The 27288-nt window shown below is 40.5% G+C and overlaps 1 protein-coding gene across 2 annotated transcripts in view; it reads left to right on the top strand.

Moving 5' to 3' along the window:
* Window positions 1-27288, top strand: part of MCC (MCC regulator of Wnt signaling pathway) — a 388904-nt gene that overhangs the window by 79469 nt on the left and 282147 nt on the right. For both annotated transcript variants that reach the window (XM_028102838.2, XM_088023429.1), the window contains exon 3: window positions 18635-18849. In XM_028102838.2, coding sequence (XP_027958639.1) covers window positions 18635-18849 — 215 coding nt within the window. The remainder of the gene's footprint in view (window positions 1-18634; window positions 18850-27288) is intronic.

Raw genomic sequence — 27288 nt, 5'->3', positions numbered from 1 at the left:
TGGAGTTAAAAATTCCTAGCATTGTGTATTTATATATGTTAGCAATTCCAACAGGCATATCCTTTTAAATAAAGTTTTTTACTTTAACCAAGCTGTAAACTTTACCCATGATTTCCACATATTTTTGCCAAATGTGTGAATTATGTGAAAGAGATAGTGCTTCAGGGTGATGACCACGGGAAAAAAACACTGAATTGCCTGAGGAGAACTGATAAAAGCCTTCAAGCTTGCCTAATGAGGTTACAAGCCTATGTTTTCAGATCTTCGGGGGCACTCATTTTTCTTCCTTTGGTCAGGTCTCAGAGAGCCCAAGACTTAATTTGAATCAAATCCCTATGGTTTTAAAACATTGTTTAAGACAGCAGACATTAAGACCTGTTAATTAATACAACTACATTTAATTTATGCTAAGATTAGGACAGTGGGCACAGTTTCCAATAACCTATATCTTCAAAAGACCCTTTATTGGTCTTGCCTTGAGTTATATTCCCACCTGAAGTGTCAGCCTTCATTACTGCTTTGGTAATGCCCCTGTGGTCCAGCAGGAACATATAAAGTATTGAAGTGTCTCAGAGAAACTAATAGCAAGACTTTTCCTTAACAGGAATTCAAAGTAAAAAATTAGATCAAAGAACATATAGTTTAGATGGGAAGGTCCCCAAACCCTACAAGCCTAAGGGATAAATGTAAGGAGAGACTGATTGCTTGGCGTATTTAAAGAAATAAATAAGCAGCCCCCTGATTTTTGGTTTAGTATCTTGCTTTCAAAAAAATTAAAACCACAATTCATTAATATAACATAAAGCCTGTCTACTCCTGACACATCCCAATTTTTCCAGAATGAATGTTACTCTTAAATATTGTTGGGGCTGTTTTTGTGTATATAAAAATTCTTCTAAACTCTTGAAACAAGTGAGACAAGAAGTCATTTTTCCAATCCAGCTGCATTATCCCTAGTATGTAGGGTCCTGGCTGGTGAATTAAGAAAATAAAAAATGGTTTAAATCCCCTATGGGTTCTGTATGAGCAATTAATAATTAACACAGAGCCTTTTAAATAAAATCATTCATGAGAGTGATTCATTGTTAAAAGTACTGCCCAGCTAGCATAAAACCAAACTGAAGTCACAGTAGTTTTTAGTTTCAGTTGAAGGTTTCTGGAAGTTTTTTTTACATACCCTAAGCCCTCTGTCACAGAGAGAACAATATGTTTATTTAATTCATTCTACTCCTAAATTGGGAGTTAGAATAGGCTTCTAAAGTTTTTAAGTAATAGATATCATTTCACATTCTTTTTTTATGATTCCAGTAAGTATAACATAATTTTATTGTATTACAAAGTATTGTATTGATTTGCCACATTTTTGTAGTTTGGAGAAGGAATTGCCTTCATTATTTTTTTAAAGTTTTAATTTAAATTCCAGTTAGTTAACCTACAGTGTAGTATTAGTTTCAGGCATACAATATAGTGATTCAACACTCCATACATAACCCGGTGCTCATCACAAGTGCCCTCCTAATCCCCATCACCTATTTAACCCATCTTCCCACCCACCTCCCTTCTGGTAACCATCAGAGGCCAAGAGATCTTTTGAACAAAGAAACAGGAGAGGATATTATAAATCACTTCTCCCCTAACCCCTACCAAGTTATGTCCTCACTGGTTATTTGAAGCATTGTGGAGTCTCAGATAGCTGAACCCACATATTAAAATTTAAGTACAAAACAGCTAATGAAATAAAAGATAAATGACTTTGGCATCATCCGAGACAGTGAAAATAATCAAGTCAGGTGTATGTTATTTATCAGACTGAAAATGTTTCCGTATTGGTTATATCTGAACTTTGATTCTTTGTGTTTATTTGGCTGTTCTTTGTCTGAACTTTAAATTCTGCACTTAAGATGTCAAATTCTATTTGTAGTACATTGACTGTCATCTCTCCATTATGTAGTCACTACAGAAAAACTAAAGGACAATGTAAGAAGAAAAAAAATATGGTGTATTTCTTTTAATTTATTTATTTGAGAGAGAGAGTGAGAGGGAGAAAGTAAGAGAGAGCAAGTGGGGTGGGGGGGCAGAGGGAGAGAGAATCTCAAGCAGTCTGCACACCCAGTGCCAGGCCTGAGGCAGGGCTTCATCTCACGACCCTGAGATCATGACCTGAGCCAAGATCAAGAGTCGGATGGTAAGTGACTGAGCCACCCAGGTACCCCTGGTATATTTCTTTTTAAAACTTTTAAGCAAGTATGTATAAGATCATACCAGATTCTCAGGTATTTCTTGAGATATTTAATAGTTTAGATTTCTTTTGCAGATTATTATGTCCTGTAAGTAACTATGCTGTTCTGTGGTGGTCTAAATTCTTGGAAAATGATGTCTCACATAGTGCACACTGGTTCTGTCTTACTTCCTGATTTTGTCTTTTATTGGTATTTCTGGCTATCTGGTGCTGCTCCTTTTGAATATATTATTTTAGCCCCCTTCCCAATGGCATTAATTACTTCATTTTAGTCAGCATAGAACAAAAAGTTCCTGAGGATCCAGGTGTGCTTATCTCAGGTGGTAATACTAGTATGAGGGGCGCCCCTGATTACCTGTGTTGATTGTATCTTTTGAAGGACATATAACACAATGAGATTGTTCATCTATTTTCCCTCCAACATGATTTAGCTGAAGCAATTCTTTAAGTGTCACTGTTTTTATGGCATGTTGAAGCCATTCCAATTTCAGTGGCAGTGATACAACTTGGCACGATTTTAGATATTTTTCATGGAGTAAAAATGATTCCTTGGCTGAGATAAAGCCTCAGTCTGCTGGCAGAAAGTGTTTAGTTTGGCCAGCCTATTTCATTGTCCATTGTTCTTTCTGGAGAATCTGTCACTCAACATTATAATCACAAAAAGCTCAGGAAGGCTTATTTTGCTTCCTGTTTTATCTTGTAAGGCTACTGCAAGTTCATTGGAGAACATAAGTGAAAGGGCATTAGTAAGTGACAGTTTAAATCAGTTAAATTTTTATGGTTGCTTTGGAAGGATTTTGTATGGTTTCCAGTTGATCCATTTATGTTTACTATCTACAAGAAAAACATTTTCGCTTCTAGTTGAAGCAGAATTTAATCTGATATGTTGTGTATTTATTTAGCTCTCATTTTCTGAATGTATATCAGTCAGTTCTAGATAAATTTTAATGCAAACTAATTACCGTGTCAGATTTGTCTCTTGGTATTTGTAGTGTTTTCTTTGATTTATCTGACTTAAGATTTAGAGTCCTTTGATAAAACTGTGCCCTTGAATTACAATACAGCCCAGAGGGTCTGTTAAATACCCTCTGGTTTTAGCCTCTGTATAGTATAGATGAGGAAATGAAGATGGAGGGGTTAAATAATAATAATTCTCAGGCCACGGAGTTAGTTGGTGCCGTGGCTGGGGCTAAATGAGACCTCTCCTGAGTCCTGGCTTAATTGTTTTTCTAATAATTCACATGCTGTGTTCTTTTCTATTTTTCTCCTGCTGTATTAACAAAAACTTAGAATTCCAATCTCCAAGATGGTTTTTTTTTTCTTGTTAGGAATTTCTACAGCAAGATTTATGCCACCCTGGACTCATGCTAAAAGTAAATTTAATTACTAATCTCACCTATTTCAGTTGTCTTGAGGCCAAAACCAAAGCACTCAAAATGCTTACATCTTTCTAACACTTTACACTTTGCCCTCTTCTTCTTTTTTTTTTTTTTTTAAGATTGTATATATTTATTTGAGAGAGCAGGAGAGAGTCACAAGCAGGGAGAGTGGCAGGCAGAGGGAGAAGCAGACTCCCCACTGAGCAGGGAGCCTGATGTGGGACTCGATCCCAGGACCCTCAGATCATGACCTGAGCCGAAGGCAGACGCTTAACCTACTGAGCCACCCAGGCACCCCAAGACATTTGCAAAATCTTTTATGAATGCTGCCACTTTGGTCTGTTTGGGATATTGTCCCAAGGAAAAAGAATTGTCCATTCTTGAACCACAATGCCAAAGGGAATCAGCTCTGCCTCTTTATGGCCTGGGAATGGTTGCAGGGATAATTAGAGGGAAATCCTGAAGGGGGAAGTGTATCATGGAGCACAACAGTTGGGATTATGATGTTCTGCTCCATCATCCACATAGTGGAGATTCTCCATCCATTGCCAGACTTGTAGGACAAGAGGTTTGTTTTTATTAAGGGAACTATTTTCTCACACCTTTCTGTTGATTTGCTTTGATGTTGACTAATTTATACCCTGAGAGTCTATTCCTTTGGTTTATCCCCAAGAAATGCTTTTTCTAAAAGCTAAATACCAGAAAACATATTTAGTCTTATCAGTCATTCATACTGTATATTAATAATATGACCAGATTTTTTTTACTTGAAGTGGCTCTATTGAGGAGGAGCCATGGGAAAGGTCCTGAAGGACAGTGGTAGGACGAAGGAGAGTTAGAGTTGTGGAAGAAACCTGAGGAAGGAATGGGGTGGGGCTTATGAAAACCATTTTGTCTGTTTCACTCCTGCCTATGCCTGGTCCGATAAAGTTCCCATTTATTTAGGGTGGCATAGATCCGTGTTTCCTGAACTGGGCTCAATAGACTACCGTAGTTTTGGGAATGGTGACCTGAGATCTGGAATAGGTCATATGGCCCAAAGGGGCAAACAACCAAGGAGCACCAGACGTCTGAGGAATTCCTCTAAAATGGAAAATAGAGATCAAAACAAGCAGAAAAACTTAAGTGGAATGGAGACTCTGCAAGGAGAACACTCAAAATAATCCCTTGTTAATATATTTTGAAATACAGGAGAAAATATTGTATATACACACAAAGAACAGGATAAAAAGAAACATTAAAAAAAACTACCCTGAAAAAAATATAGCACACATTATAAACTCAACAGAGAAAGAATGGGAAATAAAGATAATGTCTTCCAGAAAGGGGAGCAAAAAGAAAAAAGAAATATAAGATAAGGGAGAAAAGATAAGAAAATCAGAGGGCTGGTACAGGGTGTCTACCACTCAGATAATAGCTGTTCTAGAAAGACTAAACAAAGAAAACAGAAGAGAAGACATAACCACAAAATGGCCCATGAAGGGGCGCCTGGGTGGCTCAGTCTTTAAGCATCTGCCTTTGGCTCAGGTCATGATCCCAGGGTCCTGGGATCGAGTCCCGCATCGGGGTCCCTGCTCTGCGGGAAGCCTGCTTCTCCCTCTCCCACTCCCCCTGCTTGTGTTCCCTCTCTCACTGTCTCTCTCTCTCTGTCAAATAAATAAATAAAATCTTAAAAAAAAATGGCCCATGAAATTGTCTTGCAAAATGAAGGATGTGAGTTTCTTTTTTCTTTTTTTTATTTAGATTCAACTAGCCAACATATAGTACATCATTAGTTTCAGATGTAGTGTTCAATCACTTGCCCTCCTTAATGTCCATCACCCAGTTACCTCATACCCCCTACCACCTCCCCTCCAGCAACCCTCTGTTTCCTGTAGTTAAGAGTCTCTCATGGTTTGTCTCCTTCTCTGATTTCTTCCCATTCAGTTTCCCCTCCCTTCCCCTATGATCCTCTGCACAGTTTCTTATATTCCACATATAAGTGAAAACCGTATGATAATTGTCTTTCTCAAATTGACTTAGTTCACTCAGCACAATGCCCTCCAGTTCTACCCATGTCAGTGTAAACGGTAAGTATTCATACTTTCTGATGGCTGAGTAATATTCCATTGTATATACATACCACATCTTCTTTATCCATTCATCTGTTGATGGACATCTTGGTTGAAGGATGTGAGTTTCTGATAGAAAGGACCTACCAAATATCACCTACCATAAAACATAAGGACACACATCACTGTGAAATTTCATAACACTAGAGACAAAAGATTCTTCAAACTTCCAGAGAGGAAATACAAAACAGGACAAATAAGAACAATTTGGAATCAGAATGGCTTCTGACTTCTCAAAAACAATGACAGATATTAAATGAGCAATGTCTTCAAAATTTTGAAGAAAAATGGTTTTCAACTTAGAATTCCTTGCCAAACTACTAATGAAGTGTAAGAATAGAAGATAGGTGTTTTCATGTAAAAGACTTTGAGTGCAAAGTCTCAGAAAATTTACTTCCCATGCCTAATTTCTTCAAAATTTACTAGACCTCCAAAAAAAAAAAAAGAGGAGATAGCCTAGAAAGAGAAATACTTGGAAACATGAAACAAAGAGTGAAAAAAAGTTAGAAGAGAAGCATATTGGTCATTGGAACCAGTCTAGGCTAGAGCAGATCAAAAATCTCCAGGAAAATATTTTCAGACTAAAATTTTTTTAAAAATTTTATTTATTTATTTGACAGAGAGAGAGGGAGAGAGAGAGCACAAGCAGGGGAGTTGGAGAGGGAGAAGCAGGTTCCCCACTGAGCAGGGAGCCTGATGTGAGTCTTGATCCCAGGACCCTGGGATCATGACCTGAGCTAAAAGCAGACACTTAACTGACTGAGCTACCTAGGCACCTCATTTTCAGCCTAAATTTGATGGAATTTTTATGCATCTTAAATTACAGAGAGGAGATTTAAATAACCGAGAATTTGAGACTGAATTCATGACATAGAAAACTAAACATGAAAATACAAAAAAATTATTAATCCCAGGGAAAACAAAAAATTATTCAAGAAAAGAAAAGTAGTCATGGCCCATTTGTGAATATAGAGTTTAGATTATCACAGTTCATGTAGTCATAATCAAAGAACAAATATTGATTTCCATATCAAGTAATATTAGATATCAGGGCGCCTGGGTGGCTCAGTCATTAAGCGTCTGCCTTCAGCTCAGGTCGTGATCCCAGGGTCCTGGGATTGAGCCCCGCATCGGGCTCCCTGCTCCGTGGGAAGCCTGCTTCTCTCTCTCCCACTCCCCTTGCCTTGTGTTCCCTCTCTCGCTGTGTCTCTCTCTGTCAAATAAATAAATAAAATCTTTAAAAAAAGTAATATTCAAAATTCAAAAATCAAGATGTATTTTCTAGCTGAAAATAATTTTAAAAGCTGAAATAGCTGTATTTTAAGTCCTCCTTTAACACATATCTATATCTAGCAAATAGTAAAGATTTCTGAGTCTAAAATCTAAGTGAATGAGAAAACCTGGAGCATCAAGCCACTTTTACTTTGAAACTATTGTCTGAACCTGGTAAAATCAAACTTTGGATTACATGACCATGTGGGCCCTGAGAACAGAAAACAAATTCCAAGGACTGCTCAGGTGGGGAATGTAATAAGATATACCCTCTTTTTCAAAAGCTAGACTACTAGAGGGCTCCACCCTTGTGTAAGGTTGAACCAGAAGTATACCAATCTGTATACTACCATCGGAGTATTCTCAAGGAAATTGCCTTGGAGATAAGTAAAGCAGTTCTAAAAGAATATCCAGAAATAACTCTCCAAGGAATATGGGCAATTCAGTATCCAAAATTACTAAGTATAAAAGGAGACTACATACCATGATCAAAAATTAACATGACAAAACAAACCCATCAAGATTTCATTTGTTAGAATTATAACAGAATACAAAGTATTTGTATTTATAAATTATTGTATTTAAGTATTTATAACAGAATACAAAGTAATTATGTTTATTGTGTTCAGAAAGAAAATTTAAGCTAGCAAAAGAAAACGAAAAAGCCAAATGAACATCTAGGAATGAGAACTGTTATAACTGAAATAAAAGCCTAATTAAAGTTAAATTAGTTAGTGATGAAGAGAGAATTAGTGAAATAGAAGACAGGTTAGAGGACATTATTTAGAAAACACACAAGAAGAAAGAGATGTAAAATGTAAAATATAAAAGAAAGACTGGGAGGAAAGTTATAACATAGAATTGGATTCTCAGAAGGAGAGGAAAGAAAGAATGAAGCAGAAGCAGGATTAATAAAAGATACTAACCAGTAGATTCCAAATACTAATGAGTCCTAAACAGGAAAAATGAAAAATATATACAAATCAAGTAACATAATTAGATAATTAGACATATTATAGTGAGCCTGTGGAACACCAAAGACAGAGAATCTAGATAGTTTTTTTTTCGTTTTAAGAGGCAGATTACTTTCAAAGGAGCAACCTTTAGGCTGAGAGCACACTCTTGAGAACAATGGAAGGCAGTAGGCAGTGGCATTCCTTTGTCCTCTATGTACTGAGAAAAAGTAACTGACAACCTAACATACCATACCCAGCAAAAGTATCTTTCAAGAACCAAGATGAGAGGCACCTGGGTGGCTGAGCATCTAACTTGATTTCGGCTCAGGTCATGATCTCAGGGCTGTGAGATCAAGCCTTACTGCTGGGCTCCACACTCAATGGGGAATCTGTTTGAGATTCTGTCTCTGCCCATCCCCTCCCGCACTCATTTGTACTCTCTCTCTCTCTCTCTCTCTCAAATAAATCTTTTTTAAAAAAGGAACCAAGATGAAATAGAGACATTCGAAGAGAAATATAAACCTAGAAGACACCTTCATTAGGTGAAATTCTTAAGGATATATTTCAAGCAAAATGATAGGGGGTCCAGAAAGAAGTTTTGAGTTGCTAGAGAGAAAGAAGAATTAAGAAAGTGGTAAATATGTGGGTAAATATAAATAAAGAGTGTAAAACAATAATACTTTGTCTTGGGGATTTTAGGGAAAATAAATATGAAATAATAGTAGCCTATAAGTTGGGAGTGGGATGGATAGATTTCAAGTTTTCTTAGGTCCTTATATTGTCCAGAGATAGGTAAATATATTGATAAGCTTTAGATTTTAATAAATTAAGGATGCATATTGAAAATTCTAGCATAATCACTAAAATAGAAAGAAAATGGTTTTTTAAATTTTATTTATTTTTAAAGTTTATTTATATATTTAAGTAATCTCTACACCTAATGTGGGGCTCGAACTCATGACCATGAGATCAAGAGTCCCATGCTCTTCCAAATGAGCAAGCCAGGTGCCCCTAGAAAGAAAATGTTTAACTCTCAAACCTTTAGATTTAAAAAATGGAATGAGAAAATTTTCAAAAAGGCAAGGAAAGAGTGGCACCTGACTGGCTTAGTCAGTTTAGCATCCAACTCTTGATTTTGGCTCAGGTCATGATCTCAGGGTCATGAGATCAGGCCCTGAGTCAGGCTTCCCTCTGGGTGTGGAGCCTGTTTAAGATTCTCTCTCTCCCTTTCCCTCAGTTTCTCCCCCACCCTCTCTCTTCCTCTCTAAAAAGTTAAAAAAAAAAGCAAGAAAAGAGAAATAAATATAGAACAAGTAAATGTATAGGAAGAACAAAATGAGATGAAAGAGATTAATCCCTGTATTAGTAATTCAGTCAAATGTAAGTAGATTAAATTCTACAGTTAAAAAACATGGATGGTAAGAATGGATTGTAAAAATCTGCTTGGCAGTGTTACTGATTTATAGGTTCATTGCACGGAATGAACCTATAAATCAGTAACACTGCCCAAACCCCATATGATGGGAAATTAAGGAACATACTCTGAAATAGCCCACAGATCTAAGACAAAATTATGAGCACTCAAAAATATTTTAAATTGAAGGATTATGAAAATATCCATTGAAATGCAGTACTTAGAGGAAATTTGATGGCTTTATAAGAAAATAAAAGATATATAAATATATGTATATGACAATATAAGAAAAGGGCTGAGTTGAGCATCCATTCCAAGAATTTAGAAAAAGAACAGCAAAATAAAAACAAAACAGAAGAGGGGCACCTGGGTGGCTCAGTCTTTGAGCATCTGCCTTTGGCTCAGGTCATGATCCCAGGGTCCTGGGATCGAGCCCTGTGTCGAGCTCCCTGCTCGGCGGGGAGCCTGCTTCTCCCTCTCCCACTCCCTCTGCTTGTGTTCCTGCTCTCACTATCTCTCTCTCTGTCAAATAAAAAAATAAAAATAAAAATAAACAAAATAGAAGAAAAGATATAACAAAATAAGGAAGATTAATGAAATATAAAACAAGCACACAATATGAGGCACAATAAAAGCTAAAAATGGTTTTTAAAAAATACTTATGAAACTGATAACTTCTTGGTAAGAATGCTAAAGTAAAAAAAAAGAAAAGGCACAAATAATTGTTAAAGGGAACAAATAAAGACCAGTAGAGACCTAGGACTTATTGCTGAGTGGGAAATAGGCAACCCAATCAAGCATGGAGTCCAAGAAAGTTCTCAAGGTTGAGGTTTGGTGGAAAAGAAGACCACAGCTGTCTTGGTCCTTATCAGAAATGTGAAATACATGTGCACCGTTGACTGGCAATATCTGGGTTTGTTGGTTGGCTACACACTGGGCTGGCTGAAGGTCGTATGTTATATAGGTAAGGCATAGATGGAGCAGAAGTGGGGCATCCGGGGACCTGTGATATGCACATGTAGCAACTAAGGCAAGCTTGTGTCACCCTGCCAAGACTATGCTGTTTTTGGCAGGGTAGTGGCCAAGTCAGGGTTTGTTATGACCAGTATCAGGAGTGCACAGGAGATATCACTATAGATACTGCAGACATGAACGAAAAGAAAATAGTATGAACAACTTTCTGCCAATATACTTAAAAATTTAAAAGAAATAAGGAAATTTCCAGGAAAATATAACTTACTAAAGCTGATTTATTAAGGAATGTAAAATCTGAATAGTTCTATAACTAGGAATGAAATTAAAACAGTAATTTAAAAAATGTCCACAAGGAACACTCCAGGCCCAGACAGCTTCACTGGCAAGGTCTACCTAACATTCAAAAACAAATAATTCCAGTCTCATATGGCCACACACATAATCTTAATACCAAAACGTGACAAGGACAGTATAAGAAAAGTTACAAGACCAATTTTACTTTTGAACAGAGATGCAAAAATCCTGGACAAAATACTAGGAAACCAACATCAATAATAAATATCACATATTTCGACTATGGTGGGTTTGTCTCTTAAATGCAAGTTTGGTTTAACATATTAATCCGGGACACCTGGATGCCTCAGTCCATTAAGCATTTGCCTTTGGCTTGGGTTGTGATCAAGTCCCTTGCTCAGCGGGTAGTCTGCTTCTCCTTCTCCCTCTGCCTGCCACTCACTTCCCTTGCTTGTCTGCTTTCTCGCTCTGTCAAGTGAATAAATAAGATCTTAAAAAAAAATTAATATGGGGGCGCCTGGGTGGCTCAGCCGGTTAAGCGTCTGCCTTCAGCTCAGGTCATGATCCCAGGGTCCTGGGATCAAGTTCCGCATTGGGCTCCTTGCTCTGTGGGGAGCCTGCTTCTCCCTCTCCCTGCCGCTCCCCCTGCTTGTGCTCCCTCTGTCTCTCTCTGACAAAAATAAATAAAATCTTTAAAAAAATTAGTATGAGTCCACATATTAAAAACTTAAATGAAAAATACCAACGTTTTAGGAAAAAAACATAATATAGTTCTATTTCTTGCTAAGAAGCTGGAATCAGAATAATTTTTTGTATTCCTGTTTGTGTATTTTTCCTGCCTGGCATTTTCCATTTTGATTAGGCTAATTTTCAGCCAAGAAATACGACAGACCCTATGGGCATGCCGACCAAAGGATATGTGTGATGCTTCTCATCACAGAGGAGGCCCAGATTAGCATTATCCCCATTCAGTCAGGTACTTAAAAATTAGGGACTACCAAGGGCTTACTGAATACATGGCCCATTAACATGCCTTGTAAGAGAAACATAAATTGATCCAAAATACGGTCTCTGCTTTCTAACCAAGAAAAACAAGCCTTTTTTTAAAAAAAAAATCTTAATCTGTGTGGACCATAAACATTAGCCCCCCCCAACCCAAGCCAGCCTCAGCTTCAAATGAAACTCAATTAATACTTCTTTGCTCTAATGCTCATTTTAACACTTGCCCTAAACTCTCCTTTGAATTCTTTAGCCCTAAATCAACCCTCTTGATTATCTCCTTCATATATCTAGTTTAGACAAGCCCAAGATAATAAGCTGCCAAATATTATTTTTAATTGTTTTTTTAAAGTTAAAGATGCTTGCCTCAGCTGTACTTTCAGAACTAAATTATTAACTGCCTAAGGGCAGCCATTTTCCCTTTTATATTAAATTTAGCAAACAGAACAATAGAATCTAGAGCTGGAGAAGAATTTTAAAGGTTATTTATTCCTGCTTCCTTTTGGTTGTCTCTAAACTGTCTTCCATTAGATGTTCCCAAGCCCGTGCTTAAATACATCAAGGATCATTGAACGTATTTGTACAGAGTGGGACATTAAGAAATAACCAGTAATGACGATGATGTTGATAGGCACATTTCCATAAGAAAAATGCATTTCTTCATTTCTTTCCTTCTTGTCATCTATCAGTAGTCTTGGCGCAGGGGGAAGGGAATTGCATTTCAAAATACATCTTCCACTCTATTCCTGATGTTTCATTGAAATTCAGTAAGTTGTCCCTAGATAGGCCACATGTGACATATATTCAAAATAGGACACTAATCGGCTCACTTCCTGAAGATAGCCAAAGGCCAAAGAACTGACTTTTATCATTGGGAGCTAGTATTTTTTTACCTTCCCTTAGTAGGGCATGTGCTTTGCATTGCTTTGGTTTTTTGTTTTTTCCCAGAAGGATAGGTAGGCTCTATTTATCTATCCTTTCCCGCCCAATTTTCCTTGTGACCACAGACCAGATTTTTAAGACAATTGGCCTGCATTTGCAATGTAATCTGTGCTGGAGGAAGCTAGAGGTCCTCATGGGAGTTGGGCTCCTGAATTTTATACCAAGCATTGACATTAATAAATGACTAAAGACTCACACGGTGCTTCCCTTCTGGACTAAACGATTTACTGCTGCTTCTGTTGATGTCAGTATTAACTGGAAATAGTAAATGTGCTATGACAGGGAAGGCTGACAGCTGACAGCCGATTTGCTCAAATTTTCCCATGCTCCTTTCTATGGTAATGGTGTGGTGGTTCTAAATGCAGAAAGGTAGCTGCCTTGGGTGTTTTGAAAGGAGTATTTTCTCTCTTGCCACTGAGGGTAATAGATTAGGTAATGTTTTCTAAACAATCCACACAGATGAAAAATTAATGACCACTAGATTCAGACAGTGTCATAGGATACTATTAATCCAGGTCTCAGGACCGCCTAACCACTCTGTGTTATCATCTGCCTGTGATAGGATGAGAGGCCCCAATTCTCAAATGAGGGATGGAAAAGAAGGAACTGCGGGTAGAAAACAGAGGGGTAGCGAGGGTGGCCGGAGCACAAATACGATGAGTAACTCTTACCTGCTTTGCTTTTGAGCTGCTCATGCTGCTGCAGGGCTGTGTGGCTTTCCTCCTGGTGCTGGCCACCAGTTGGGGGAAGGCCAGTTGTCCTCTGGAGATAAGAGCTGGCCAAGTAGAATAGGGAAGCAAAGCAGACCTGGGTGGCTCGGTCGGTTAGGCGTCTGCCTTCAGCCCGGGTCATGATCCTGGAGTCCTGGGATCGAGCCCCGTGTTGGGCTCCTTGCTCAGCGGGGAGCCTGCTTCTCCCTCTGCCTGCCCCTCCCCCTGCTTGTGCTCTTTCTCTCTCTAATAGGGAAGCAAAGTCTCTCAAACCCAATAACCAAAGTCTTGGACTTACTAATGGAATATTCCTTACTCAGAGAAACATAACTTTGACTCTGACTGAATTGGCTATATATTGTCTTCATAAGAATATAGTATTAAAGTATAAAACCATTGATTAAATTTTGGTTTGGTGCCAAAGGTTTGTTTTTCAACAGGTACCTTCTAGAAGCTGGGAGAGAGTATACCTTTCCTCCATATAGTGTTCCCTATTAAGTTGTCCAAAATGAGTTACAAATAACTAGAATTGTAAGATGGGACCAGATGATTGCTAACATTCATTGATCAGTTTATTATACGCCAGGGGTTGTCTAAATGTTCTACGTATTTTTTTAAATTTAATTTTATTATGTTATGTTAGTCGCCATACAGTACATTATTAGTTTTTGATGTAATGATCCACGATTTATTTTTTTCGTATAACACCCAGTGCTCCATGTAGTACGTGCCCTCCTTTTAATACCCATCACCAGGCTAACCCATCCCCCCACCGCCCTCCCCTCTAGAACCCTCAGTTTGTTTCTCAGAGTCCATCGTCTCTCATGGTTCATCTCTCCCTCCGATTCCCCCCCATTTTTCCCTTCCTTCTCCTAATGTCCTCCATGCTCTTCCTTATGTTCCACAAATAAGTGAAACCATATGATAATTGACTTTCTCTGCTTGACTTATTTCACTTAGCATAATCTCCTCCAGTCCCATCCATGTTGATGTAAAAGTTGGGTATTCATCCTTTCTGATGGCTGAGTCATATTCCATTGTCTACATATTTTCATCTTGCTTAATTCTCGCGACACCTCTGTGAAGAACATCTCAGCATCCCCATTTTAAAGACAAAGAAACTGGGGCTTAGGCTAAGTAACTTGCTTGAGATCACATAGTTGGTCACAGTGACTCTTGATTTGACCCCATGCAATCTGATTACAAAACCCCAGCTCTTAACCACTATCCTATGCAAACAGTGCAATGTCAACAAAAATAAGCCAAGAGAGAGAAAATATCCTCTTCTAAAACTGGGGAAAATGATTTAGTCATTCCTAGGCTGTGGGTAGAACTGAATAAGATAATATATGGACGATGCTTAGAACAGCACCGGGCTCCTAGTGGCCTCGAGTAGATGTTAGGTATCATGATGGTTGTTCCTGTCTCTGAGGTGACTTTAAGGTATTCTGAATGCTTTGCCTTAGCCTCATGGGGGGTTTGGCCTGCTGGGAAGGTTGCACTGAGCCTTTGGTGAATAGGCACAGCGACTGCAGGAGCTGAACCTGGGTGGCACTTTGAAGGTGGGATTAGAGCACGAGCTTGCAGCTGCTACGTACCCAGCAGAACCAGGGTCTCAGTGTTTGACGGACTTTCTGTTTCAGTATTTCTCCGAGACCAGGGTTTCCCCAGTGATGTAGTTTATGGTCATGTCAAAACACCAGATGTTTTCCATGCTTTCCTGCTAAGGGAAACATTTAGAATCTGTGCTCCGCCACCTTTAAACACAAAATATTTTGGTTTGAAATAAGAGAATACACCTTATCCCTTACTTCAGAGTGCCCTGAAGATTTACCGCAGCAGAAATGATGGCCTTCTCTGATCCTGGGCATGCAGAGAACTCTAAGCCCGGGCAGTGCTTGGCCTCTGGTCTTTAAAGGGATGCCACGCCGTCAGTGTCCTTACTGGCCCAGAGGGCGACAGCTCAGTTGGTTGTTATGGACTGAGTGTTTGTATTCCGCCCCCCCCAAATTCACATATTGAAGCCCTAGTGCCCCAGTGTGAAGGGTTTTGGAGATGTGACTTTGGGGAGATAATTAGAGTCAGATGAGATCATGATGATGGTGCCCTCATGATGGGATTAGTGTCCTTATAAGAGGAGACCAGAGAGCCTCGTGAGCATCGGGGGACAGTAGAATGGTAATGGTATCCGTGTTAAGGAAAAGAAAGCACAGTCACCTCCCCGAGGTCAACAGGCTTTTCTTGAGGTTAGCAAGGGAGTGAGGTAAGGCCGGCTATAGGGTGAGTGTGAGCCTGGAAACTTCATGATACTTCAAAAGGCAAAAGGAAGATGGTTATCAGACCTACAGTTTTGATGGTTTTCAGTGAGATCATCCTAATTAACTAATTTTGCCTCAGGAATGTTGGTTTTTATCCAGAAAAATCAGAAAAATCTTTTTCTCCAGAAAGAGAGTAATGGGAATAGGGAACTGTATTTAAAAAGTGCACTTCCCTTTCTGGGGTCCATTCACGTGGATGCTGTGATTGACTTGTCTCCCTAGCAGAAGATCTGAGTTCCTCAACATCACTTTGGCAAAAATTGTTATGGTAATAGTCTGAGGGCCTTTTGATCTTGCTGATTAACATGGAGCTTGGCTAACCTGATTATATGACTCTGCCAGAAATTGGGTTTAGGTCTGTTAATACAGCATCATAAATTCAAATGAAGCTTCCTTGGGCCGTCTTATCCCAGAACTGTTGTATTTTATTATTTGAAAATGAGACTCCCTGTTTGCATAGAGATAAAGTTTAAGTGTATAATTTATTTTGATTCTAAAAATTAATCTTCATGTTGCTTTTCCTGTTAAGAAGTGAAACCCTTTTATGGTACCACATAAAATGTATGGTACCACAACCATGGATAATTCAGCCATCCACTCACTAAATGTATATTAAATGCCTGAAGTTGCAGGCCGTGTGTAAGATACCGGGTCCTGTGGTGAAACATAAAGGCAAGGGCCTAACCCTATGCTTGCTTATCTTCCGCGGGAGAGAGGAAGGCTTCTGTGACTCAAACCATTTTTCAACTCTGACCTCAGGCAGTCTTCTTGCCACGTGTTGCTGGGCCAGGGCAGAGAATGTGACCCAGGTAGGCAGATGGCAGAGATCACTCAGAGGAGTGGGAGTGGGAGGAGGGCAGGTATTTTGCAGTCTATATTGAAGGAAAGCAAAACCACCCTTGCAATACAGTTGATAGACTTTAATATTAAAAGAAACTTTGAGGGGCGCCTGGGTGGCTCAGTGGTTAAGCGTCTGCCTTCAGCTCGGGTCATGATCCCAGGGTCCTGGGATCAAGCCCTGCATCAGGCTCCCTGCTCAGCGGGAAACCTGCTTCTCCCTCTCCCACTCCCCCTGCTTGTGTTCCCTCTCTTGCTATGTCTCTCTCTGTCAAAAAAATAAAGAAAATCTTAAAAAAAAAAAAAAGAAAGAAAGAAACCTTGAGGGGCACCTGGGTGGCTCAGGCGGTTAAGTGTCTGCCTTTGGCTCAGGTCATGGTCTCAGGGTCCTGGGATTGAGCCCCACATCGGGCTCCCTGCTCAGTGGGGAGTCTGCTTCTCCCTCTCCCCCGACTCCTGCTCATTCTCTCTCTCTCAAATAAATAAATAACTTTAAAAAATAAAAACAATAAAAAAATAAAAGAAGAAACTTTGAGCAGTTGCAAACATAGTGCTTTAATACAAAGATATGTCACTCCAGCCACACAGCACTGTACAGAGAGTATTGGGCCAGAACGACTGAAGATCAGACCATGAACCACAGGGGGAAAACATCCTAAGTGGTTCCAGGCAAAGAAAGTTTACCTAATCACATTGATTAAACTCACCAATACCCAATAAGGGGAGATTGGACATTCATATCAGAACTCACTGTACATAATTTGTAGTTTGCTATATGTAATTACACTCAAGTAAATTATAGGGTAATCTGTATATGTTCTCATTTCATAGCACAAATGGAATCATTTTAATGAGTCCCCTTTTTTTGCCATTAAAAGTCATGTGTTGAAGACCCACCAATATGAAAACTTCACAGGCAGGAATTAAGATCTGTCGTGCTCACTGCTTCATCCCCGGTACCTAGCACAGTGCCTGTGTATAGACGTTTGTGTTTTCTAGCTGCCTAGGCCTTTTGAAATACTCTTCCTGTGTTTAGGAAAGGTCTCCCTTACAAATCCTGCCTCCCCAAAGTAGAAGCCAGAAAATAGATTTCCCAGTCTCCCTTGCAGCTGAGACACAGCGGCATGTGACCCAGGCCCCACCAGCCGGCTGCACCCAAGGGACTTCTGTTCAGAAGGGAGCAACACAGGGAAGAGGGTTTTGCCCCAAAACTAATTTTTCTGGCCACGGTGACAACTGAAGCATCAGGCTTTCTCCTCCAGAGAGCTTTCCCTGAACATCCCCACCCCTCTCCAGGTCTACTTTGTCATTGTACTTTCCCATTGTATTATACTTATTAATATCTTTTATTAGGTTTTAACCTGTTGTAATGGTTAAGGTCATACTAACTGCTCTCACCAACAAACCAAAAATGTACAGTGACCAAAGGAATTTCCCTTTCCTCATCACATGGGGTCAAAACAGGGTGCTTGGGATCAGCGGACAGCCCTGCTGCAGGAGATCATTCAGGGACTCAGGCATCCTCCATCTTGTGGCCTCATCATCTGTACCCCACGGCTTCCAGGGGTGCCATGCCCATTTGAACCAGGCCAGAAGGCAGAGGGCATGGAGAACCGCACGCTGGGGGTTTTAGGAGCCAGGCCTTGAAGTGACTCTTGTTACTTCTGTTCACATTCTACTGCTCAGAACTCAGCCGCATGGCTACACCTAACTGGCAAACACTGTCTAGCTTCCTGTAGCTTCTTCCGGATAAGAGAAAATTATGAGAAAGTGCCATGTCTGAACTTTCTGTCTTCTCACTTGCTCCCTTCTTCCTCAACTGGGGAGAAGGATTACAATAAGAAGGCTGATCATCCGGTAACCCTGTGCAAATCACAGACAGATGTGGCTCTGCTCTGGATTTCCTTTCCTTGGCTCTCTGGTGCTTTTTTGCCAAGTGGTTCTGTTTGGGGGGCATACAGTCATTGGATAGTTATTTCTGAACGATTGGCCTGAAACTGCTTTTATCTCCAGGTTCCTCATGTGTCTATTTGAAAGAGAAAGTGCTTAGCACGCAGTCTGGGCGCCACATGTGTTCTGACATGCTGGCACGAGGAAGGCTTAGGGGGTTCCAGATCATCGCCTATTGGCCACCCGCAGGCTAATGAAGGAAACATCTTTTTATTTCTCCTGCCTCTCCTGGACGTAGGTGCCCTATCAGCAGCCAGGGAGAGCTGGGAGTACGACTCGGGAGCCAGGGACCTCCAGAGCCCGGACTTGCAGAGTCAGTGGGCCCTGCAGAAGCTTCTTGAGTACAGTGGACGCTCTTTGCATCAGCAGGCTGCTGCCCTCCACAAACTGCTCACACAGTCACGGCATTTTGGCAGCTCTGTAGGAGGAAGCTATCTGGAGCTGGCCAACACGGTGAGTACTTTCTGGTTCATAGAACACGTCTTTTGGCCTGTGTGTATTGCAGTACAGATAATTTGATTTTGAGCTCCAAGGGACATACTGGGTATTGTCTTTCTTCTGGAGCTAAACATTGTACCGTTGACAGCATTGCCAGGGATGTTAAGTGCTCCAAACACTTGTGATCAGTGACTTCACTCTCATCATTGAGAGCAAAGTGGACTCCTAAAAGGCGTTTCAGTGAAGTCTGTAACTTGCATGGATTTAATTACTAGGGTAACGACATCAGCGTTTCCATGACTAGAGTACTTCTATGGTACCAGACATTTCAAATTGATAGGATATAATTCTTTCTGTTCCCTAATTTGGATGTTACTCATTTAAAATACAAAGAGGAAAACATTTCATTGAAAGTTTGATTGTTTCTGCTTGTACTTTAAAAGTAGTTTTTGTTGACAACCACACCCCCCCACCATTGCCTTGTGGCACTCTCTCCCTTGTGCTATACTCAATAAATTTCTATCTCCTTTAAAAATATATATTTTCTGCTGAAAAGAAACAAAATTTCATTATTAGTTTAACCTTCCCTTTGACCTTGGGATGAATCACTACCAGGGTGACCCTTTAGTGAAGAGCTATTGTCTTCCCTTTGAAGTTGAGCTGCATAACGCAGGGGGGTAGCTGATGGTTTGGTCCATTTTGGGTGACATGCAGGCAGTTTATAAATTGAGATTGCTATCCAAACACTGGGAAAGGTCTACAAACCTACCTGGCTTTTTTGAAACTGAAGTTTGAATGGTGGAATAAACATCTTGACAACTTCACTTATGTATATTTAATTTATAGTCTGCTGTGACATAGACTAGTGATTTTCAAACTTCTTGTGTTTGAAGTAAATTTTCTAATTCTGACATTTTGGGTGACATGTTTGGAGGAACTAACAATTCTAAATATACCAGCAATAATTAAAATACAGTCCTTAGACAAATCCCAATTAAAGGACATTCTATAAAATACCTGATCAGTATTCTTCAAAACTGTCAAGGATACTAGAGGCAAGGAAAATCTGAGAAAGAGAAACCGTCACAGCTCAGAGGAGCCTGAGAAGATATGACAACTAAATGTAATGTGGCACCCTGGATGGGACATTAGGTAAAAATCTAAGGAAACTTGGATAAATTATGGGCTTTAGTTAATAATAATGTGTCAGTATTGTTTCATTAATTGTGACAACTATAACCATAGTAATGTAAGATGTTAATAATAACAGAAACAGGGTGTGAGGTATTTGAGAACTATCTTTGCAACTTTTCTGTAAATCTATAACATACAGAAGTGTTCACTTTATTAAAATTCATGAAGTATACCCTTACAGTTTACACACTTCATATGTTTTACATCTATAAAAGCTTATGATGAACACATAATCAATAATGATGACTGTTTATTGGGATACACTGAATAAGTAAAAAAAAAAGAAAGAAAAGGAGAGAGAGGCAGAAGGAAACAAAGAAACAAAGAAAGAAACAAAGATGGGACGCCTGGGTGGCTCAGTCAGTTAAGCATCTGCCTTCTGCTCAGGTCATAATCTCAGGGTCCTGGGGTTGAGCCCCATGTCGGGCTCCCTGCTCAGTGGGGAGTCTGCTCCTTCCTCTCCCTCTGCCTCTCCCTTCCACTCATTCTCTCTCTCTCTCTCAAATAAATAAATAAAATCTCTTAAAAAAAGAAAGAAACATAGAAAGAAACTATAACCCCTCAAACAAAGTTGTACACTCTTACTTAAGGTGATCCCTTGGTGGGAATGAGACCATAAATACAAATGCAGAAACTGAAGTCCTGTGACTTCATTATCACAATGTGATTTATTTTTTCACTGAATTGAACATTTCAAAATACTGGGGCACCTGGCTGGCTCAGTTGGTTAGGCATCCAAGTCCTGATTTCCAGGGACATGATCTCAGGGTGGTGAGATCGAGCCCTGCATCAAGCCCCTAGTGGGGCTCTGTGCTCTGCGGTCAGTCTGCTTGAGATTCTCTCTCCCTCTCCGTCTGCCCCTCCGCTCCTCCCCCACCCCCACGTGCACTCTCAGGCTCTCTCTCTCTCTCTCTCTCTCAAAAACAAAAAAAGTTTGAAAATTTCAAAATACTATTTAAACTCACAGACCCTAGGTAATGTCCTTGGACCCTGTGGTAGGGTGCATTTTTGAACCCTGATTCTTCACCCTTTCCTGTATCTTCACCATTTGTCTTGTGACTTTGGAGTCCTCCTACCAAACATGAGAAATAATAAATGATCATGATTCTAACCATCGCATTTAGGGCGGTTTGCGTCACAGCAATAGTTGACTCAGGCTCTGTTCACAGGGACCCATGGAGCCCACTTTGAGGAATACCTCACATGGGCAGCCAAAGAAAGCAAATACCCTCTCTAAACTGCGCACCTGGGGCCGTCCCTTCACTTATGTACTCACATTACACATAATTTAAGTTCCTACTAAAACAAATCCTGAACTAATAAAATTAAGCTCTGTTTTTTTCTAGTGACTAAGAGCAAAACACATTTTTATCAGTGTCCAGTTCAGAGACAGAAAGCGCACAGTAATTCACACAGGGGAAGTTTAACATAAAAAATGATTAACTAGTCGCAGGAGATTACTTACTAAGGAGTAAAGAAAATTCTAATGAACACAGGGGTAGCATGTGTAAAGAGCAGCCACTACCTCCAGAGTGGAGGCATAGTGCTCGAGGAAGACACAAATTTAGAAGAGGGCCCTCTCCTCAGCAGACCCCACTGAAAGGGAGCGGCTGGAGACCACCAGATGGCAGAGAAGTCCCCTGAGACGCTACAGTCCAGGGCTGCTGAGCAGGAAGCCAGCGCTCTGGAGTGTCAGCTCAGCTTGCTGGATGCCACCCGTTTGGGTGTCCGCAAGACTCGTTGAGCAACACTAGGAGGGTGCCCACTGAGGTGTCCACTGAGGAATTCACTGGGAAGCGGCCTGCTGCTTGGTGCCAGAAATCCACTGGGAAGTCCCCCAAATGGTGCCACCAAATGGGGTGACACTGGCTGTCCTGTGCTCCTGGCCTCCATCCACCATAAGAGCTTCAGGGAAGAAGAGCAGCACAGAACCAGGATGAGAATTCCTTATAGAAAAAGGAGAGGGGCGCCTGGGTGGCTCAGAGAGTTGAGCGTCTGGCTCTTGGTTTTGGCTCTATTGTGATCTTGGGGTCGTGGGGTCAAGCCCCATGTCGGGCTCTGTGCTCAGCGCAGAGTCTGCTTGGGATTCTTTCTCTCCCTCTCCCTCTGTCCCTCCCACTCATGCTCACTCTCTCTCTCTCTAAAATAAATGAATCATTAAAAAAAAGGAGAGGGGCTCCTGGGTGGCTCTGTCCTTAAGCGTCTGCCCTCAGCTCGGGTCATAGTGCCAGGGTCCTGGGATCGAGCCCTGCATCGGGCTCCCTGCTCAGCGGGAAGCCTGCTTCTCCCTCTCCCATTCCCCCTGCTTGTGTTCCCTCTCTCGCTGTGTCTCTCTGTCAAATAAATAAATAAATAAATAAAGTCTTAAAAAAAAAAAAAGGAGAAATGTTTACAGGGTCCAGCTTCACTATCACAAGCAAGGCAAGGAGAGATGGATTTGAAGATGAGAGGCAATAAATCAATAACTGGCACTGGCATTTGTAGCATTGAGAATCTTCTGGGAGCTTCCTATACAAGCTTTTACCTTTCTAAGCATCCCTTCCTTTTCTTCTACCACCAAATACCTGTCTTCTCCTTCTACCAAAGACAGTGGATATTACGACTTTGAGGCTTAACACACTGTTCAAAATGCAAAGACAACAAGATGGTGGTGTACATAGAAGCTTATAGCAGCTAGAGTTTTATCTGAGAAGCGGATGGCTACCCGTGGTCTAGAGTAAGGGTTTATTACAAGGGGTAGACCTGACACGAATGTGGGAGCTGGGTGAGTGATCTGTGCAGGCTGTTGACTCTGCATCTAGGGTTGAACCTGAAGTTACTCCAAGTCCATCAGATCTGCATACGAGAGGGAAAGCTGAGTGCAGAGGAGGCAAAGACAAGCCAGCACGCATGAGGACAACCTGAGACCCATAAGGACACAGTGGAACCCACTTCCGTTCTCTTATTACCACGACCAACCTCAGTGCTGTGGGGGACCTGCGGGGGGACGTTGGCCCCCTGGTATCCTGGAGCTGCACACACACCTGGCCCAGGACTCAGAGCAGAAGGAGGAGGAGACCTGGGGGATCTGGAGCTGCCACAAGCCCGATACACCAGTAGCTAAGCAGCCCCCTAACCGTAACGTCCAGAAATCTTCACTTCTACCTCCTGGATTTCACATAGGTCTCTCAGGGCCGTACAGAATCACAGAGGCAGGAGAACTCTGGGCAGTCGCATTCCAGCTTAGCTAAATGGACAGGGCAGTGGCAAAACTGCCGGTACCACGTAAGCCTAACTCAGAAGGCAATCAGCAAAGCAAGATGAGACTCTTCAGGAGCTTAGTAAAGAGAGATGCCTTGGGAATGATGCATCGTCGGCTCTCTGATGGATTTTCTCTCCGAAGATTTGTCCTGCAGTGAAGAGTCTAAGTATTAATTGTGATGTGATAGATTCTGAGTAGTGACATATTTAAGTATTATAAAACATAACTGAAGTTTTACCTTTTAGCTACTACGACACTGATAAATTTCTGAATGGTGTATCAATTTCTCCGATAGATTCTTTTCAGCCATCCTACTTGTTTTAAGTATTCATTATCAGCTTTATTAATTTTTACTAATAAAGACATTACCTAATTGATGGTGATTAAAAGTAATTATTGTATAAAAGAAGTCATGCACAAGATATAAAGTATTTGAAGCAATACAGAAAGTTGATGAAAAGTTGAAGTCATCATTTGTCTCCCCGTTTCCCCTCATTTAGAAGGCCTTCACCAAATTTTTCTTTTTTTTTTATGTATCCCTGAATTGCTTTTAATTTAGAGAACTTTCCATTTCTCCTTTTGTAATTTTAAGATGCTATGATCATTATGGTTCTTTCCAAACTCAGGATGACCACATCAAATCCTTTGTTCAAGAGATGTATCCTGATTGTGGTTAAAGCAAGCTGATTGTTCTGTGAGCACCCTCTTCTGGGCATTGTTCAGAATCAAAGAACAAGAGATTCTTAAGCACACAGCATGCTGATCACTCTTCAAGTTTTCAGAGAATTGAGACAGTACAAATAAAATACTGGATTTTTGAGAGGGGTGACAGAAGGGTCTAGAATATAGGGTAGATAGAAACTTTTCAGAATCTTGAATTGTTACTTCCAAAAGATTAAAAGCTGAATTTCAAAAAGTAAACAAATTAGGTTCTGTGGAGAGACAAATAATACTGTTGGCTTTGTGTTGTTTGTTACCTTAAAAGCCAACTATCTCTGCTCCGTGAGTTTCCCTAACATTTCAAATGATGACTTTCTAGGCACACTTTGCCTCTTTCTATGCAGGTGAAAAGAGCAGTTCTGCTTCCTGCTTCCTGTTCTTCAAGGCCAGTTTCCTCTAGAATCTTCTGGTTAATTTGGCTTCAACCTGGCCCACTTTAAGATTTAATTTCATACTTCAAGTGTTTTTGCAAAAGTGATTTACGTTTTTACCTGTGCTAAAAGTCCAGCGTGCTACCCGTTGCACCATAGAGCCTGCAGTGATTTCCAAGGAGATTTCCAAGGAGGGAAAAAAAGATTATATACCCTCTCCTATCCTTCTTTGAATCAGCTTTACTATCCTGCCAGGTTCTTCAATAAATTAGGTAAATCTTAGAACAATGCTCATTCTGTATCTATATGAAAGTCATGTTTTTCCTTTTATTGAAAATTATATTTTGACACTCTATTCTCTTTTTTGGTTTGTTTATTGCGAGTGAAAATAGAGAACTGGATAGGAGTTAACAAATGCAGCCCTTACAGCTTGCCATGTAAATTCCCCCCGGTCATTACCTTTAGATTAGGCTTGTCCCGGTCAGTCTCGTCCTGGCCCTTTCCTTTCTTATTTCTTACAGGACTTTAAATCCTTTTCTTCTTCTTTGTCTTTTATACCCACCTCAACCCCCCACCCCACCACCCTCACCTCTTTTCTGGAGAAAAATCCCCCCACATCGCCTTACCCCTGACATCCTAGGTTCTGAAGCTGGTACTTCCTGGAAGGGACTAGAAAGGAACATAGAGTCCTGTAGAGTCCTGTAAATTCTCTAGCCCCAAAGAAATTCTTTGCATCTGCCGGGAAACTGGGAACGGGTGTTGTGAAGCTCTACCAGGTTTACAACCAGGGTACTTTAGTTCAATCCGTGGTCAACAAAAAAGATAACGTGGATGTATATACAAACTATCATTTTAGCTCACGCTTTTGTTGATTACATGGCATGGAAGCATACAGAAGTTGCCAGAAAAAAAGGCACTAGAGTGGAAGAGTTATTTCTTTGAAACTTATTTGCCTTTTGGGAGATTTCCATTATTGTACAGAGATGATTTATTATGGTGTATACTAATTCTTTGTGAAGATTGAGTTGTGAAAAAGCCCTCACAAGTACTTTTTAATCTCTGAAGTACTCTGCAGTGATAAAATTGAGATGAAGTTCCAACATCCTTTTGAAATTACAAAACTCCTTACAGGAAGAATTTTAAATTTGACAGAGGTCTTTATTTGTGAAAAGGAAGATGCTTTCAAAGGATTGTTGCTATTATTGCTATTATTAGTATAAAATCTGCAAATATAGGAAAAGTGGTTTAAGTTAGTTGTTTTTTTTTTTTTTCCTGGAGAGGTTCTCTGTTCTTATTTAGCAGAATCTGAACTTATTCATACTTTTTCCCCTCTGCTCTTAGTTTAGCTTCTGTTTCCTCCGTGTCTTTTTCACAAATGGAAAGACTGACCAACTTACAGGGTGGCCAGAGGAATCCCCATCTTTTTCCCTTCTAGTTTATTCAGATTGTGAAGAGATGTTAACCTGACAGTCCTTACCAACAAATTATTGTCAATAAGACACACAAAAGGCAGGCATACCACCCTTATGAAGCTTTTAATCTTGGGAATGAATGGAGTCCCTGCATAACACATGTTCATTCTACTAGAGAACAATGGCTCCCAGATACTGCAAATCCATGGACCAGTAACATTTCAAAAAATTGAGACTTGCCAACTTTTTATTTTGCCAAAAATCAAAAAGCCACTCTACCTACTATCTAATACCACCATCATTCCATAAAAGAGAGGACTTTTGCGGCACAAATATAGGTAGGCATCTCTAAATAAGTACATAAATGGAAAAGAAAAATTTAACTTCATGGAAGAATTCACAGTTGTTCTTGTTTTTCCCATATCTCCATTAACTGGTGGGAACTTTGGCACGGATGAGATTCTGTAGCAGGGTCACTGCGGATGTAGACTTTACCCACATATCCTGTGCTTGTAGTCTGACATTGGATAAGTCATTTAACCTCTGCTAGCATCTGTGTTCTCATAAAAGAGGGATAATAATACCTTCTTTATATGATTGTCCTGGAAACTAAACAAGATAATGTGTAGAAAGTGCTTAATACAACGCCTCATGCAAGTAGGTGCTCAATAAATACTCATGGTTGTTATTGCTATTTTCCCCACCAAGTTATCAGAAATAAGCCTTGAGAGTTACTTACAAATGGATATGTTTGGGGTGGAAACAATTTGGAAACAAAAACTTAAAACGTTCTGAAGAAATGATATCTCAAGAAGATACCGAGATTTCGAGATGTTGAGTACTTTTTTATGAGCTAGGAGTAGTCTCAAAGATGTTGTTGTTAAAAATTATGTCGAGTAATCCTATATGTAGAATTCACACGGAAATACCAGATCATGCAAAAGGGTAATAATTCCTACCTTTGTCTAACCCCGCCATTTAAAAACATGGGGATATGGAAGCCCAGATAAAAAAATCCCCTTAATGTCAGCTAGAGAGAAGTGGTAAGACCAGGACCGGAGGGTGGATTTCCTGACACCCCACTGTGCTCCTGCCCCCGACTAGGGGACGGCCCTTGCCATTGGCAAGAGAAGGAACAGCTGCTGGTGGGAAACGGGGGACCCCTGTGTCCTCTCCTTAGGGTCTTTGCTGTGGGCTCTGGGTCACTCTTCTGTTCTGCTGTGTGGTGCTGGGTGGTGGTTCTTATGTCCTCTACTCTCTTTTGTGGAGGTAACATTCAACCATTTGTTAAAATACTGGTATGCTTCTCTACCAGGCCCCCCCCCACTGCCCTGGCTACCTGGCGCCATCCGCTGTCCCCCAGGGACGCACAACCTCCCCATGGGTCAGCCTCTGAGGGGAGGCCGCTGCAGGGCCTGGTACTGCTGCCAGCTGGCATCCTCCAGGCAGATGTTCTAGATGCTTGTGACTGGGCCACATCCTGCCGTTAAATGTTTTAAGTATCTCTTCTGCCCTC

Source organism: Eumetopias jubatus, unplaced genomic scaffold, assembly GCF_037043125.1.
Source record: "Eumetopias jubatus isolate StellerSeaLion01/CBP00866 unplaced genomic scaffold, mEumJub1_p1.0 scaffold_5, whole genome shotgun sequence".
NCBI classification, from domain to species: domain Eukaryota; kingdom Metazoa; phylum Chordata; class Mammalia; order Carnivora; family Otariidae; genus Eumetopias; species Eumetopias jubatus.
The sequence above is the reverse complement of the archived record's forward strand: the minus strand, read 5'-3'. Positions and strand labels throughout refer to the sequence as shown.